The sequence below is a fragment of the Salvelinus sp. IW2-2015 genome, linkage group LG4q.1:29 (genome assembly GCF_002910315.2).
Source record: "Salvelinus sp. IW2-2015 linkage group LG4q.1:29, ASM291031v2, whole genome shotgun sequence".
Lineage (NCBI taxonomy): Eukaryota > Metazoa > Chordata > Actinopteri > Salmoniformes > Salmonidae > Salvelinus > Salvelinus sp. IW2-2015.
Genome location: NC_036842.1, coordinates 47,850,228 through 47,865,528, shown reverse-complemented (window position 1 = coordinate 47,865,528; position 15,301 = coordinate 47,850,228). Strand labels below are relative to the sequence as shown.

The 15,301-nt window shown below is 42.2% G+C and overlaps 1 protein-coding gene across 4 annotated transcripts in view; it reads right to left on the bottom strand.

Annotated features, from left to right (window-relative positions):
• Nucleotides 1–557: 557 nt before the first annotated feature.
• ptpn9a (protein tyrosine phosphatase non-receptor type 9a) overlaps nt 558–15,301 on the bottom strand; it is a 45,876-nt gene continuing 31,132 nt past the window's right edge. For 3 of the 4 annotated variants that reach the window (XM_070442929.1, XM_023984817.2, XM_023984820.2), the window contains 10 exons: nt 14,478–14,602; nt 13,663–13,768; nt 13,409–13,519; nt 11,577–11,893; nt 11,038–11,125; nt 8,518–8,587; nt 6,577–6,655; nt 6,232–6,382; nt 5,764–5,971; nt 558–5,384 (listed from right to left, as the gene is read on the bottom strand). In XM_070442929.1, coding sequence (XP_070299030.1) covers nt 5,194–5,384; nt 5,764–5,971; nt 6,232–6,382; nt 6,577–6,655; nt 8,518–8,587; nt 11,038–11,125; nt 11,577–11,893; nt 13,409–13,519; nt 13,663–13,768; nt 14,478–14,602 — 1,446 coding nt within the window. In that variant the 3' untranslated portion in view covers nt 558–5,193. Of the gene's footprint in view, nt 5,385–5,763; nt 5,972–6,231; nt 6,383–6,576; nt 6,656–8,517; nt 8,588–11,037; nt 11,126–11,576; nt 11,894–13,408; nt 13,536–13,662; nt 13,769–14,477; nt 14,603–15,301 lie in introns of all 4 variants that reach the window. The other variant, XM_023984821.2, reaches the window with a different exon arrangement.

The following is a 15,301-nucleotide window of genomic DNA, read 5'->3' as shown; positions in this document are numbered from 1 at the left end:
TCTTAAAATGCATGCAGACTACTGAGAAGTGACACTTGGCCATACGCTACTGCTGTGTTGGAGCAAAAAACTAAACCTGTGAGTTGAGTCTGTGCAGTAAATGCAATTGTATTCACATTTGTCCAACAATACTAAAGAAAATTGAAGTAAGAGGTAAGGATAGTATGAAGGCTCATTAGGGGTGACAACTTCCCTGTGGTGATAATATTAGGGCATCCTATCATTGATGTCCAAACCACTACTACTGGACACTAAAACWAAAAAAGGTCAACAGCAGATAACTCAAAGTTTTAAAAAGAGCAAGTAACGGTTATCACAGGGGAGATGGAATACTAAGTTGGAGTTGAAAAGATCTTAGCTCCCCCTTCAGGAATTTATGGAGCTTTTGGCCACCTCAGAAAGCTGCAAAACAATCCTGGAGCCAAGACTATAGCCTTTTATAGATGCTAAGAAATGTAATCAAGTCACAGAAAAATAATTAAAGCCAAATTAGATTTTTCAGAAACATGATTAGTCTAGACAAACCAGATTCAAATATGACAAAAGCACACAATCAATTGGGAATCACCATTTTTCCATTTAATATGCTGAATACACTGTTTTGGTCTTCCTTTGAAAGGTTATTGGACATATCCCAATCTCCTTCGATTGGAAAACATAATACTTGGCAAAAAAAATTGGGTAATAAAGACAGAACCATTTCAAATGCACATGTGTAGACAAATGTTGGCTTTTCATACAGCATAGTTTGATTCAGTTGTCCTCAATCATACTAATAAATGTTACAACTGAGAATATAATTTAAAGTAGATACTTTTAAAGTCTGAATACTTGTAAGAAAAAGTTGAATACAATAGAAAAATAATATTGGTCACACTTTGTGTCCGTCATTGAAGGTAATAATTCTAAAATAATTAAGAGTRCACAAGGATGGCGGACTTAAATGGGGCTCCACTTCAAGCAAATTCAATATGAATTCAGTTGCAAAGAACACATTATTTCATCCAACTATAAGATATCATGGAATGATGCAGGCACTGTACAGCAATGGGAACGGTAATATTCTACGTGTAATCATGACAAGATGTCAGGTTCAGATGGATTATATTCGGGAAGTATTCAGACCTTCACTTTTTCCACATTGTTACGTTACAGCCTTATTCTAAATTTGATTAAATCATCCCCCCCAATCTAAACAATACACCACAGTGACAAAACAAAAACAGGTTTAGCMRTTTTTGCTAATTTACAAAAAARWGTAATATCACATTTACTTAAGTATTCAGACCCTTTACTAAATACTTTGTTGAAGCACCATTGGCAGCGATTACAGCAGAGTCTTCTTGGGTATGACACTACAAGATTGACACACCTGTATTTGGGGAGTTTCTCCCATTATTTTCTGCAGATCCTCTCAAGCTCTGTCAGGTTGGATGKGGAGTGTCTCTGCACAGCTATTTCCGGGTCTCTCCAGAGATGTTCGATCGGGTCAAGTCCAGGCTCTTGCTGGGCCACTCAAGGACATTCATTGTCTTGGGGTCTTTGTCCTGTTGGAAGGTAAACCTTAGCCCCAGTCTGAGGTCCCGAACGCTCTGGAGCAGGTTTTCATCAAGGATCTTCTCTGTACTTTGCTCTATTCATCTTTCCCTTGATCCTGACTAGTCTCCTTTTACCGAGGAGTGGCTTCCATCTGCCCACTACCATAAAGGCCTGCTTGGTAGAGTTCTGCAGAGATGGAAGGTTCTCCCATCTCCACAGAAGAACACTGGAGCTCTGTCAGAGTGACCATAAGGTTCTTGGTCACCTCCCTGATCAAGGCCCTTCTCCCTGGATTGCTCAGTTTGGCTAGGCRGCCAGCTCTAGGAAGAGTCTTCGTGCTTCCAAAATTCTTCCATTTAAGAATGATGAGGCCACTGTGTTCTTGGGGAACTTCAATGCTGCAGAAATGTTTTGGTACCCTTCCCTAGATCTGTGCCTCGACACAATCCTGTCTCAGAGCTCTACGGACAATTCCTTTGACCTCATGGCGTGGCTTTTGCTCTGACATGCACTGTCAACTGTGGGACCTTAGACAAGTGTGTGCCTTTCCAAATCATGTCCAACCAAGTTGTAGAAACATCAAGGATGATCAATGGAAATAGGATGCACCTGAGCTCAATTTCAAGTCTCATAGCAAAGGGTCTGAATACTTATGTAAATAAGTGTTTTTTATACATTTGTAAAAATTGTCTAAAATCCAGTTTTTGYTTTGTCATAAATGGGGTATTGTGTGTAGATTGAGGATTTAATTTTGTTTTTATATAGCTCAGAATAAAGCTAACAAAATGTGGAAAAAGTTAAGGGGTCTGAATACTTTAAGGTCAAAAGTCCAACCAACAGTAATGAAGTTATATTGTACCTACACCTTCAGAGAGTTCACACCCCTTTACTTTTTCCACATTTTGTTGTTACAGCCTAAAAAAATGGATTAAATTAAGATTTGTGTCACTGATCTACACACAAATGTCAAAGTGGAATTTTGGTTGTGAAAACATTTAAAGCTGAAATGTCTTGAGTCAATAAGTATTTAACCCCTTTGTTGTGGCAAGCCGAAATAAGTTCAGGAGTAAAAATGTGCTRCAAATCGCATACGTTGCATGGAATAATTCAGTGTTCAATAATAGTGGTTAACATTAGTTTTGAATGAGTACCCCATCTTTGTACCCCACACATACAGATAATAAATTGTAAGGTCCTTCAATTGAGTAGTGCATTTCAAGCACAGATTCAACCTCAAAGACCAGGCAGGGTTTTCAATGCTTTGTAAAGGGCACTGATTGGTAGATGTGTACATTTTTTAAAAAGAAGACACTGAATATCCTTCTGAGCATGGTGAAGTTATTAATTAGGCTTTGGATGGTGTATCAATACACCCAGTCAATACAAAGATACAGGCGTGCTTCCTAATTCAATTGCTGGAGAGGAAGGAAAATGCTCAGGGATTTGACCATGAGGCCAAAGGTGGTTTTAAAACAGTTAGAATTTAATGGTTGTAATATGAGAACGGAGGATGGAACAACATTGTAGTTAGTCCACAATGAAGACACATTTCAGTTGAATGCATTCAGTTGTACAACTGACTAGGTATCCCCCTTTCCCTTTTCCAATACTAATCTAAATGACAGAGTGAAAAGGAAGCCCGTACAGGATACGCAAATTCCAAAACATGCATCTTGTTTGCAACAAGGCACTTAAAGTAAATGTGGCAAAGAAATTAACTTTTTTCCTGAATACAAAACTTTGTGTTTGGGGCAAATCCAACACATCAATGAGTAGCACTTCATATTTTCAAGCATGGTGGTGGCTGCATCATGTTATGGGTATGCTTGTCATTGGCAAGGACTAGGGAGTTTAAGCTAAAAACAGAATACAGCTATAAGCAGATGAAAAATCCTMGAGAAAAACCTGGTTCACTCTGCTTTCCAACAGACACTGGTAGACAAATTCACCTTTCAGCAGGACAATTACCTAAAACATAAGGCCACATCTACACTGGAGTTGCTTACCAAGATTGTAAAATCCAGGTGTGCAAAGCTCTTAGACTTACCCCAAAAAACATACAGCTGTAATCACCGCCAAAGATGCTTCTACAAAGTATTGACTCAGAGGTGTGAATACTTATGTAAATTTGATTTCTGTATTTAAATTTTCAATAAATGTAAAAAAAATAAATAAACATGTTTTCACTTTGTCATGAGGTATTGTGTGTAGATGGGTGAGAAAAAAAATCTATTTAATTCAGGCTGTAACAAAATGTGGAACAAGTAAGTAAGTGTGAATACTTTCTGAAGGCACTGTATATCACATGTATACAATCTCCTATAAATTGTAATTTCACCTTAAATGCACTTTACCAACACAAGAACTGTAATCTCTAAAAGCACAAAGTGCTTCAACATGGCTGTGTATAAAAGTCTATTGCACTTTACTGAGGTGAGGTCTAAGACTGGTGTCTTAAAGCGGAAGCAGGGTTATGGCCTTCCTACACCAGGTCCATCGCCGCATAGGCGTCTCAACAGACGTACATGACACAACTGAAGCATACGGAACAACTACTGAGTGAAAGCAGCGGCGACCAAACATTTAATGTCACGATCACTACAAGATTTTCACAAGGAACGTTTGAACAGCCAATGTGAATGACTTACAATAACAGAATGAAGGCAGATGGTTCATGTGTTGTCAGGAGGCCAGCTCTTAATTATTCGATCTGCAGGAAATGCATTGAGATAGCAACTTTATCAGCTGCTCACAAAAACATTAATATGTGTAGTATTACTTTAAGTTGAACTTAAGGTCATCTATGCATTTTAACTCTCAATGGTTGAGGCTTGGATTGGGGGTAGGGTAAGATGAGAAGTCCACCTGCATCTCATGGGCAACTTCTACATGTAGCCATTCGATTCAATGGCCCAGGAGAAGTTGGGGGGTGGGGGGGGTCATCCCAGGAGGGGTTCAACGCTTGTATGCCAAGTATAGTTGTATCGCTAAGGTCACAACGACAATACCAAGAGGCAAAAGACCATTGAAAAAAAAAAAACTATTCTTATTATTACTTTCTTCTCCAATACCATTCTTCTTTGCTTTCACGGGTAGAGGATGGAGAGAGAGAGGGAGAGAGCAAGAGAAAATGCCTTCTCAAAGGTCACTGAACTGGTCACAGATGTGGCAGGTTGTTAAAAAGGATRTTGAACGCAAAGTTCATGTCATCGGTTACTGCTAAGTATCTGGATCACACAAGACACCAAAGCGAATGATGTGTGCAGTATGTCACAACACTAACGACAGACTCGCATAAACACAGATAACAGCCACGTAATGATTCAAAATCTTCCTCAGAAGACACAAAACTGACAACATTTGTTGCCAGGTTGCTGTGTCTTGTATGTTATTATGTCTTACTATCTATGTAACATTTTTCATCACAACTGTGGCTCTGTCAGAAGTGGCAGAGTCAGAAGGAGGAATGAGTTGGTCTTAAAGGCCTCTTAAAAAGGGAAGAAGTGATGGCATTCGCTAGAAGTGGGCATGCTGATTGGCTACAAAGTGTCCCCTGCATTCACAGATTGGTTGCGAGAAGGGTCACTGATAGGCTACGACAACACCCAGGGCATCACAGATTGGCTGTGAGAAATACGAGGCGACCCCCAGGCATCACTGATTGGCTGAGAGCAGGCCCTGTCTCTGAGCGTGCTCCAGGATGGCGTTGTGGCAGAAGTAGTACTGGTCTGGGGTCTGGATGGTGAAGGCCCTCTGCGTTCTCATCCGCCGCACCGTCTGACACACGTTGAGCGTCCCCACATCCTGCAGCTGGGACAGACAGATGTCCAGGGCACAGAAGGTACCTGGGGTGAGGGGAGGGAAGGCGGGAGACATCATTATCAACAAATGTGTTGTGGGGAAAATGCAGGAATAACATTAGTTCACTATGGCCTCCATACATTATAGCCAAGGTGATGGCCTTAGAAATAGAATCCCTATTAGAGAAATTGAGGTGACACCTATGACTGTCCATAGAGATTCTATGTCATTCTGTGCTTTACACCGATCTTACCACAGGGCTTATTTTTGGCAGGAAAGATGATAATTAAGTTTGATATAAGCCTGCATGAACCTTTATCATACATTGTTTTATGTGTCTTTATTTGGGACTCAAGGACTAGAATGAGTCTGACACGCATAGACTAAAGGAGTGGTGGTCGTCAATGAGAATGAAATATTCACCTGTTCTGCCGATGCCAGCACTGCAGTGAACCACCATGGGGGGTCCCAAGGGGTGGCCCCTCCACTGGGGCCCCATGGCCTTCACTGACCGCCTCTGCTGCCTCTTGACGGCCCCCAGAAAGTCAATGAGCGTCACGGCCGAGGTGGGGACGCCGTAGTCGGGCCAGCTCAGGTACTGGAAGTGGGTCACCTGCCTCTGCTCACAATTCTGGTACAGACAGACACACACAGCCCATGAGATGTAGCTTCAAAATGAGTGAACAACCACCAATGTTTTGCAATCGTTCAAACTCGATGGAAGTTTTGATATTAGCCAACAGTCTAAGAAGAGATGGTAGTGTGTGCTATAGCTAGATAATCTCAGATTTTTGTCCTTGGAAAAAATACAAATTCAGCAATGGGAAGGCATGCGTTCTCCTTGGGTAGAGGGAGCAGAGGTCACTTGAGACGTGTAGCTTGCTACTGTACCTCCATGTTGTGCAGCTCCAGGGTGGTCTGGTTGTAGTGGGAGTGATTGTCCACCCTCTGGTTGACCACAGCCATGTGACCGTACACCTCCTGGCCGCCTTCCTCCARAGGCCAGTACTGACCACACTTCTTCCGACCTCCCTCGTCCGCCCTGCAATACACAGATCGATTATCTCCATGAGGGTATTGACGATCTTTCTAGAACCTCTAGGAAGTGCCCCATTGTAACCTACAGTATTTGGGTCTGGTTCACAACAGTCATTTCCAAATGTCAATGACTCATTTAACAACAATTCTCTACATCATGCCCACTGGGTAAAACAAATATGTAAGAAGATGAACTACCTTGTTGTCATGACAATGACTAGCACGTTTTGCTCCCAGACCATCCTCCAGAAATCCCCATAGGTTTTCTCCAGTGGTCCTATGGACAGCAGAGGGTAGAATGAAGGGAATGAACTACTTTTAATAAAGACAAAGACATCATAAAGCAGGGGTGTCAAGCATACGGCCTGTGTATGTTTGACTGTGTCCAGTTTATTAGGTACATCGATCTAGTACCAGGTCRGACCCCCCTTTGCCTCCAGAACAGCCTAAATTCTTAGGGGTATAGAAAGGTTGCGCAATTGGCATGAAGGGACCAAACATGTGCCAAGACAACATTCCCCACATCATTGCAACACCAGCCTATACCGTGACACCAGGCAGGATGGGGCTATGGACTCATGCTGCTTACGCCAATTCCTGAATTCCTCAATATTCTTTAAAAAGGACAAAAACCAAATGGAAAATGTGTAGAAATGATAATGACCTACATTTATAACGTTTATTGACTGTCTCGCTCGCAAGTAATCACAGAAAAAAAAGTTTATGGCAGCATTTGAAACTGCCGATTAAGAACGCAGAGTTCATCTCAGCCTATGCTGCCCTTCAGTCCCTTGACTTTTCGGCCCTGRCGGAGACATGGAACACCGCTTCTCTCTTTTCATCTGACTATGTTCTCTCTCATAGTACGAGAGCATCTGGACATCGTGGTCATGGCACAGGGCTACTCATTTCTCCTAAGTGGAGATTCTCCTTCCTCCCTCCCTGGCAACTTCAACCTTTCCGACGTCTGCCTTCGATTACTTTCTTTCCAACTCACTCTTTCCCCTCCTTTTGACCTCACTCTTTCCCAGTCCCCTCCCACTCACAAGGCAAGCAATACGCTTGACTAGAGGCTGTTCACCTACACATCTCAGTGCAACCCCCTTCCAGGTCTCTGATCACAAACTACCTCGTTTCCTTTTCTGTCTCCCTCTCCTCCAAACCTAGCCACTCAACCCCTGCAGCTTATCCAGAACGCTGCAGCCCGCCTGGTGTTCAACCTTCCCAAGTTCTCCCATGTCACCCGCTCTTCCGCACACTCCACTGGCTTCCATTTGAAGCTTGCACCACAACAAAACCATGGTACTTGCCTACGGAGCTGCAAGAGGAACTGCCCCTCCCTATCTTCAAGCTATGCTCAAACCCTACACCCCAACCCGAGCAGTCCATTCTGCCACCTCTGGTCTCTTGGCCCTCCCACAACTACTGGAGGGCAGCTTGTGCTCAGCCCAGTCCAAGCTCTTCTCTGTCCTGGCACAATGGTGGCAACAGAATCCCTGCCCATCTTCCTAAAACCCTACCTCTTCTTAAATAATCCCACAGCACCCCAACCCCCCCTTTGTGAACTAACACTTGACCCCCCCCCCCCACCACTAGCTCAGACTCTGCTGATAGCTACTTTGAGGAAAAATGTACTTTGATATGTGGTTGTCCCACCTAGCTATCTTAAGATGAATGCACTAATTAAGTCGCTCTGGATAAGAGCATCTGCTAAAATTACAAAAATTTAAATGTAAAGCTAGGGAGTCTGAAAAGTAAAGAAACTAGGATAGAGGATTAGCTTTTGCAAATTTAGACAGTGAGGAAATAACTAATTTCAACATCTCTACCCCACCCCCAACAAGAAAAATCACATTTTTGACTGCACTGGACATTTAAAATGTGTCTTTATGTATCACATTTTCAACTGACTCAAAATTATTTTGTCAATCAGCGGGTTATAAATGCTTATGACAAGTCTTACAACGCATCCACCACATCAATGCATTTTACCTGCCAACTTTASTGTTACCAAAATACCAATAGTTTGAGAACCAATGGAACCGCTTACAAATTAATAAATAGCCCATGAAAAAATGTATTAGTGCAAAAGTATCTGATGGTGAAACTAGCAGGTATCATAGACGGCCATCTTTGTACCTTGAGTACCGATGTACGCATTCTTCTGTTTGTAGCCGTCCATGAAGCTGGCGTTGATGTAATCCGATCTCTGTGGGAAAAAACAGGACTTTATCACAGCCAACGATAGAATAGGGGTCTTATAACATCAGAGCTGTACAGTAGAAATTCAGATAACATTATACAAACATATGAAAATATAGCTCAGTTATTTGTGTGTCTTAATAGCATATTCAAGATTAATCAAATCATTTAAATTAATATTTTAAGTTCTGGGAACCACATGTAATGCGTAGGCACGTTTACAAAGACAGGAATACTAACAGCAAGTCTTCGAATGCACTTTGTGCTTGATGAAAGGCAATGCCTTCAGAAAGTTTTCCTAGCCTTTGACTAATTCCACMTTTTGTTGTGTTACAGCATGAATTCAAAATTGATTAAAAAAAWAATAATTCTCACCCATCTACACACAATACCCCATAATGACAAAGTGACAACATGTTTAAACATTTTTGCACATATTGAAAATCAAATATCTAATTTACATAATGCACATTTATTGAAAATGAAATACAGAAATATCTACTTTACATAAGTATTCACACCCCCTTGCTATGACACTCCAATTCCCTTTGATCATCCTAGAGCTAGCGCTACAACATGATTGGAGTCCACCTGTGGCCAAATCAATTGTTTGGACATGATTTATACACTGAACACCTTCCTAATATTGAGTTGCACCACCTTGTGCCCTCAGAACAGCCTCAATACATCGGGCATGGACTATACAAGGTGTCGAAAGCATTCCACAGGGATGCTGGCCCATGTTGACTCCAATGCGTCCCACAGTTGTGTCAAGTTGGCTGGCTGTCCTTTGGGTGGTGGACCTTTGTTACACACAGGAAACTGTTGAGCGTGAAACTCGGCAGCGTTGCAGTTCTTGACATAAAACAGTGCACCTGGCACCTACTACTATACCCCTTTCAAAGGCACTTAAATCTTTGGTCTTACCCATTCACCCTCTGAATGGCACACATACACAATCCATGTCTCAAGGCTTAAAAATCCGTCTTTAACCGGTCTCCTTCCCTTCATCTACACAGATTGAAGTGGATTTAACAGGTGACAATAAGGGATCATAGCTTTCACCTGGTCAGTCCATGTCATGGAAAGAGCAGGTGCTCCTAATGTTTTGTACACTCAAGTGTATTAGGTTCCACAGTCGATAGTGCATATTCAGAGCAGAAACTATACCATGCGGTCCAAGGAACTGTCCGTAGATCTCTGAAATAGAATTGTGATGAGGCATATATATCCGGGCAAGGGTATAAAACAATTTCTAGAGTGTTTAAAGTTTCCAAGAGCACAGTGGTCTCCATCATTTGGAAATTGAAAAATATATATGTCACTACCCAGACTATGCCAGACTCTGGCCGTCTGACCAAACTGAGCAACCGGGCAAGAAGAACCTTGGTCAGGGAGGTGACCAAGAACTCAATGACCACTGACAGAATTACAGTTCCTTGGCTGCGAAAGGAGAACAGGCTCTACAGCACTTTACCAATCTGGGCTTTATGGGAGAGTGGCAGACCGAAGCCACTCCTGAGGAACAGGGACATGACAGCACGCCTGGATTTTGCAAAAATCACACAAATGACTCCAAGCATAAGGCAAAAGATTCTGTGGTCTAATGCGACAAACTGAACTCTTTGGCCTGAATGCAAAGCGCTATGTCTGGAGAAAAACAGGCACAGCGCATCACCCATAAAACACCATCCCTACTTTAAGCATGGTGGTGGCAGCATCATGCTATGGGGATGCTGGGAGACTGGTAAGGATAGAGGGAACAATGAATGGAGCCAAACACAGGCAAATCCTCAATGAAAACTTGCTTCAGAGCGCAAACAACCTTTGACTAGAGAGAAGATTTACATTCCAACAGGACAATGACCCCAAGCATACAGCCAAAGCAACGTTGGAATGGCTTCAGATCAAGAATGGGAGTCCTTGAGTGGCCTAGCCAAAGCCCAGACTTGAAAATCTGTGGAAAGACTTGAAGATTGGTGTTCACTCCCCATCTAATTTAACAGAGCTTGAGAAAATCTGCAAGGAAGAAATGGGAGAAATCCCCAGATCCAGATGTTCAAAGCTGATACGGACATACCCAAGACAACTCAAATCTGTAATTGCCACCAAAGGGGCTTGGTGGGGGTGTGAATTGACTCAGGGGTGTGAATACTTATGTAAATGAGATATCTGTATTTAATTTTCAATAAATGTGCAAACATTTCAAAAAATATACTTTCACTTAGTCATTATGGGGTATTGTGTGTAGATTAACAWTTTTTTTATTTAATACATTTTGAATTCAGGCTGTAACAAAATGTGGAATAAGTCAAGGGGTATGAATACTTAGTGAAGGCACTGTATGCACTATGCACAGGTGGTTCCTAGAAAGTGTTACTGATATCTTTTGTATTATGATTCTGTAAAATTTAACTGCATGATGACGTTGTCATTTAACCTTTGAGAAATACACACCTCGTTTCTTCTGGTTTTCAGGTGAACTCTTGTTTGGTCAAGACACAGGACATCCCCATAGCGATTCCTCTCCTGGTTGTATGCAGTACTGGAGAGATTGACAGACACAAAATCAACCAAAGGTGATTTATGAATATCATAAAACAATACATCAAGTTCCTACTCCAAGGGACTGGTGCAAAGTTTTGCCACGCAGTTTGACACTTTACTTCTTTCCTTGGAAGTTTAATTGATAAACCTACAGTCTCCTCTCATTTGTAACCCAGTGAGGGTTCAGGGGCCTCACAAAGAATCAGAGTAGGTATATGCTGGTATATGAGTAGGTATATGCTATGTGCTGGTATATGATCAGTTTTGCCTCAGATCATAAAGAATACGATTACACGGACAGGAGAGATTGATCCTAGATCAGCTCCTACTCAGACGCTTTGTGAATATGGGCCCGGAACTCTAGGCTTCTCCCCGTCCAGCTCAAAAGCCTGGAAATGTAGACTGACCCAAAGCTAAACCTTTATAAGTGCTTCTATCCATCTACTCACAGGGCACAATGGAATGTCCCAGGTGGTTGCTCCTTGCGGATTTCCTCGTACTCCAGGTGGATGCCTGAGCGCTGGAGACTACCCAGGTGGGCCATGAGCTCAGGCAGACGCATGGCCTCAGGCCCAGGGTTGTGGACTGACGAGTCCTCCAGGGGGATGCCAACCAGCTCATCCACGGGGTCCACACGGCCGTTCTGCCCAGCCAGAAGCTGCTGGTTCCAGCCGTGGGCATCCAGGGGCAACAGCCCCCCCAGGTGCTCAGGGAGACAGTCCCGTGGGAGGTGCTGGCAGAGGTCAGACATTTTGACCATCTGGACCTGGGAGAGGAGAGGGGAAGGATGTAGGAGAGAGTGAGGGCTTCACCTACCACAGTCAAATAACTTCCTTGCTCCGTTTCGAAACACACTCACGTCATTACAACTGGACCACATGTCAATACAAGTCTGGAATCCTTTTTAGGACATCCTGATTTGTAAGCTGTAGGTTTCAGCCTTCAGGATGTTCAATGCATTCTGTACAATATAGGATTAGGTTGATTTCATTCCCATTCAATGCATCATGGGACAAGACATTAGATTGAAAATGTGACTCGATAATTATTATTATWATTTTTTTTAAATAGTAAGTCGATAAGTAAAACCAGGGTTTCGCAAACTAATTTCTGGGGTCTCCCCTGGGTGCACATTTTGTTTATTTCCCTAGCACTACACAGCTGATTCAAATAATCAAAGCTTGCTGAGTTGAATCAGCCGTGTTTGTGCTAGAAAAAGTGCAACCGGGGGGGCCCAGGACCGAGTTCGGGAAACTCTGGAAAATAATAAATAATTTTATAATAAATGGATTCCAGTTCTGATGTCTCATATTAAAGCCATTCTACAAATGTAATCTCAATGAAAAAATGTGATTGTGGTGATAACACCAAGCACTCAATCTCATGACCTTCTCCAGTTCATCAAAAGATGCAGGTTAGAGTTAAAACGAGATCATCAATGACTAACTCAAGTTGTCTTTCTAGTTCTGGTGAGGAAAAATCAAATCACTCTCCTACTGCCTTGAACTAATCTGCTTTAAGAGATACAGTACATGCTGTATCTATAAGAGGCACGCAAAAGATTTGTCATATCTACCGTTTAGTGAAATGCCACCGTTTTCCAAATAGAGGGCACTACTTTTGACTAGGGTCCATTGGGCTCTGATCAAAAGTAGTGCACCATATAGGGCGTAGGGTGCCATTTTGGACGCTRCAGTGGGGATTCCTGATACCAAACATTCGCATCCCCTGAGGGGAGTGACTTCCTGTGTAGAGGTCACAGTGGAGACACCTTGCATCCATCAATCATGACAGCGGAGGAAGTGCCTTGTGTACCAATTACATGCAGGGGTGGACAGTGGTTCACCTTCCAACGCCAGGTTTTATACACTGGAAGGGATCATAACGATCATCCCCAGGTGTGTTTATCTGCTCCTTACTAGGAGATGTTCCTAAACTACGGCAGGGAGTGAAAGGGGTTACTGGTGTAATGTCTTTAGAGACACAGGGGCCATGCTTCGCTCTACACTGTGAGGCTAAGCCTATGATAAGTGCACCATGCCAGAACAATCTCCATCATGCTGCATCTAAAAAAACACAGTTTAAATGGAAACTGATGGCACAGCTTGCATGGTGCTAGCAACACCAGGGTTGTGTGATTCCTGCATTGGCCACATATACTTAGGAAGTCTGTGTGACAGTGACTGATGTTCCAAACCTTCTTGATAGTTAAAGTTGGACTTGGTGCTCGTTTCTGAAGATATGATTCTGCCCATAGTGASAATAATACCACTGCACTCACCCTCTCCCTGAGTTTCTCCTTAAGCAGCAGGCTCAGCAGGTTGTAGGGCACGCGGAACCAGACAGGGGCGCCCACTATCAACACTTTCTTCAGCCTGGCAGGGAACGCCCCCTGGTGGAGAGCAGAGCTGCAATTTTGGAACAGTTTTGCAATCCTGGCCACTTTTTCATAAACATACATTTTCTGTCAACATATTAGCCTGGTGAACAGATATTGATACACTACTACAATATGCTGGCTCAGTACTTTCTAACCTTGAGTAAGTTGAGGATCTTCTTGCTGAGGTCCAGCTCAAAGTTGGTGTAGTTGGAGCCCGCCATGTCGTAAATGAACACCAGGCCGTTTCTTTGAGTTTCAAAGCTGGAGGGAAAGAGAGTGTGCAAAGCTGTCATCAAGGCAAAGGGTGGCTACTTGAAAAATCTCAAATTTATTTTGATTTGTTTAACACTTTTTTTGGTTAACACATATGGAATCATGTAGTATTTCATAGTTTTGATGTCTTCACTATTAGAAAATAGTAAAAAATTAAGAAAAACCCTTGAGTAATACCTTCTTCTTAATACATAAGCAGATTTATAATTCCGTGTGCTATGCATAATGTACTATAATGAATGCCATAGGTGCACATAATTAGTGGCGTAAAAAAAAAAGATTATAAAATAAATATATATATATATATATATATATATATATATATATATATATATATATGAAATGTGTATGACCTGGCAGGCATATATATATATATATATATATATATATATATATATATATATACACACACACTAACACCAACATGTCTCATATTTGGTCCAATTTGTCTGTTTTTTTTTCTTCACCCAATGGTCCTTGATTTTCAATGAAAGGAAATTGATCATGTCATTTAAGCCGGAGTCTCAACCACATAACTGAACAGAATAGATAATAGGCTAATACTGGTCCTCCGTAGCTTAGTTGGTAGAACATGGCGCTTGGAACACCATGATCGTGGGTGAGATTCGCAGGACCACCCATACGTAAAAAATGTCTGCTATACGATACACACACACAAACAAATCTCTGTTCTCACCTCTCCACAGCCTGGTCCAGGAGGTAGAAAAGAGCTTGCAGGACAACATGGTTGCCTGTCTTGTTGGGGTGGTGGAGCTTGGCCGTGTACAAGGCTATGGAGGCGCCTGAAGGGTCTCGCACACTCTGGTAGAACAGAACAGAGACAGGGGTCAAAGTAAGGAGCGATTAGGGTGTGCATCTTAGCTGCACTGCGGGGCACAGATGCCAACATCCTAATATTCAAATAAGATTCTATACAGTACCTTAGTTGAGCAAAGGAATAGAATAAGCAGCACATCAAACCAGAAGTCTTTTAAAACAGTGTTAAAAAGTGATTGCAAATTTAATTTAGTATTAACTTCAATTTTTTTCTCTTGATCTAAATACACAGGGAATTGTAAGTGGTATTCTGACAGACGTGCATACAGTTGACAGTAGAAGTACATACAGAACTAGTTGCACACTGGATCCAACATGCAATCATCAAATACATGGGACAAAGCAGCAGCTTGCAGGTCCAAGTATCCAAAATGGGGTCTGGGTTCAGGTTGACCACAAGGTGGCAGAGTAGACATGACCATGAGAAGCAATGAGAGCTTTGGCCACGTGGAAGCACCTGGGTTCACAGTCAGATTTAAAATGGGCGCTGCCTCACATCTCTGAAGGAGTGAATTGTATGAAACTACCAGTATGAAATGGGACATTGCACTTAAGAGGAAACAATTGTTAAAACAAAGGTCCCGTTCAATTAAAACATGTTACCAGGTTACTGGAGTATCAATGACAATACATTGTTCTTGCGCAACTGTGTGACCTATTCAAAACGACAGAATTTCAACTGAA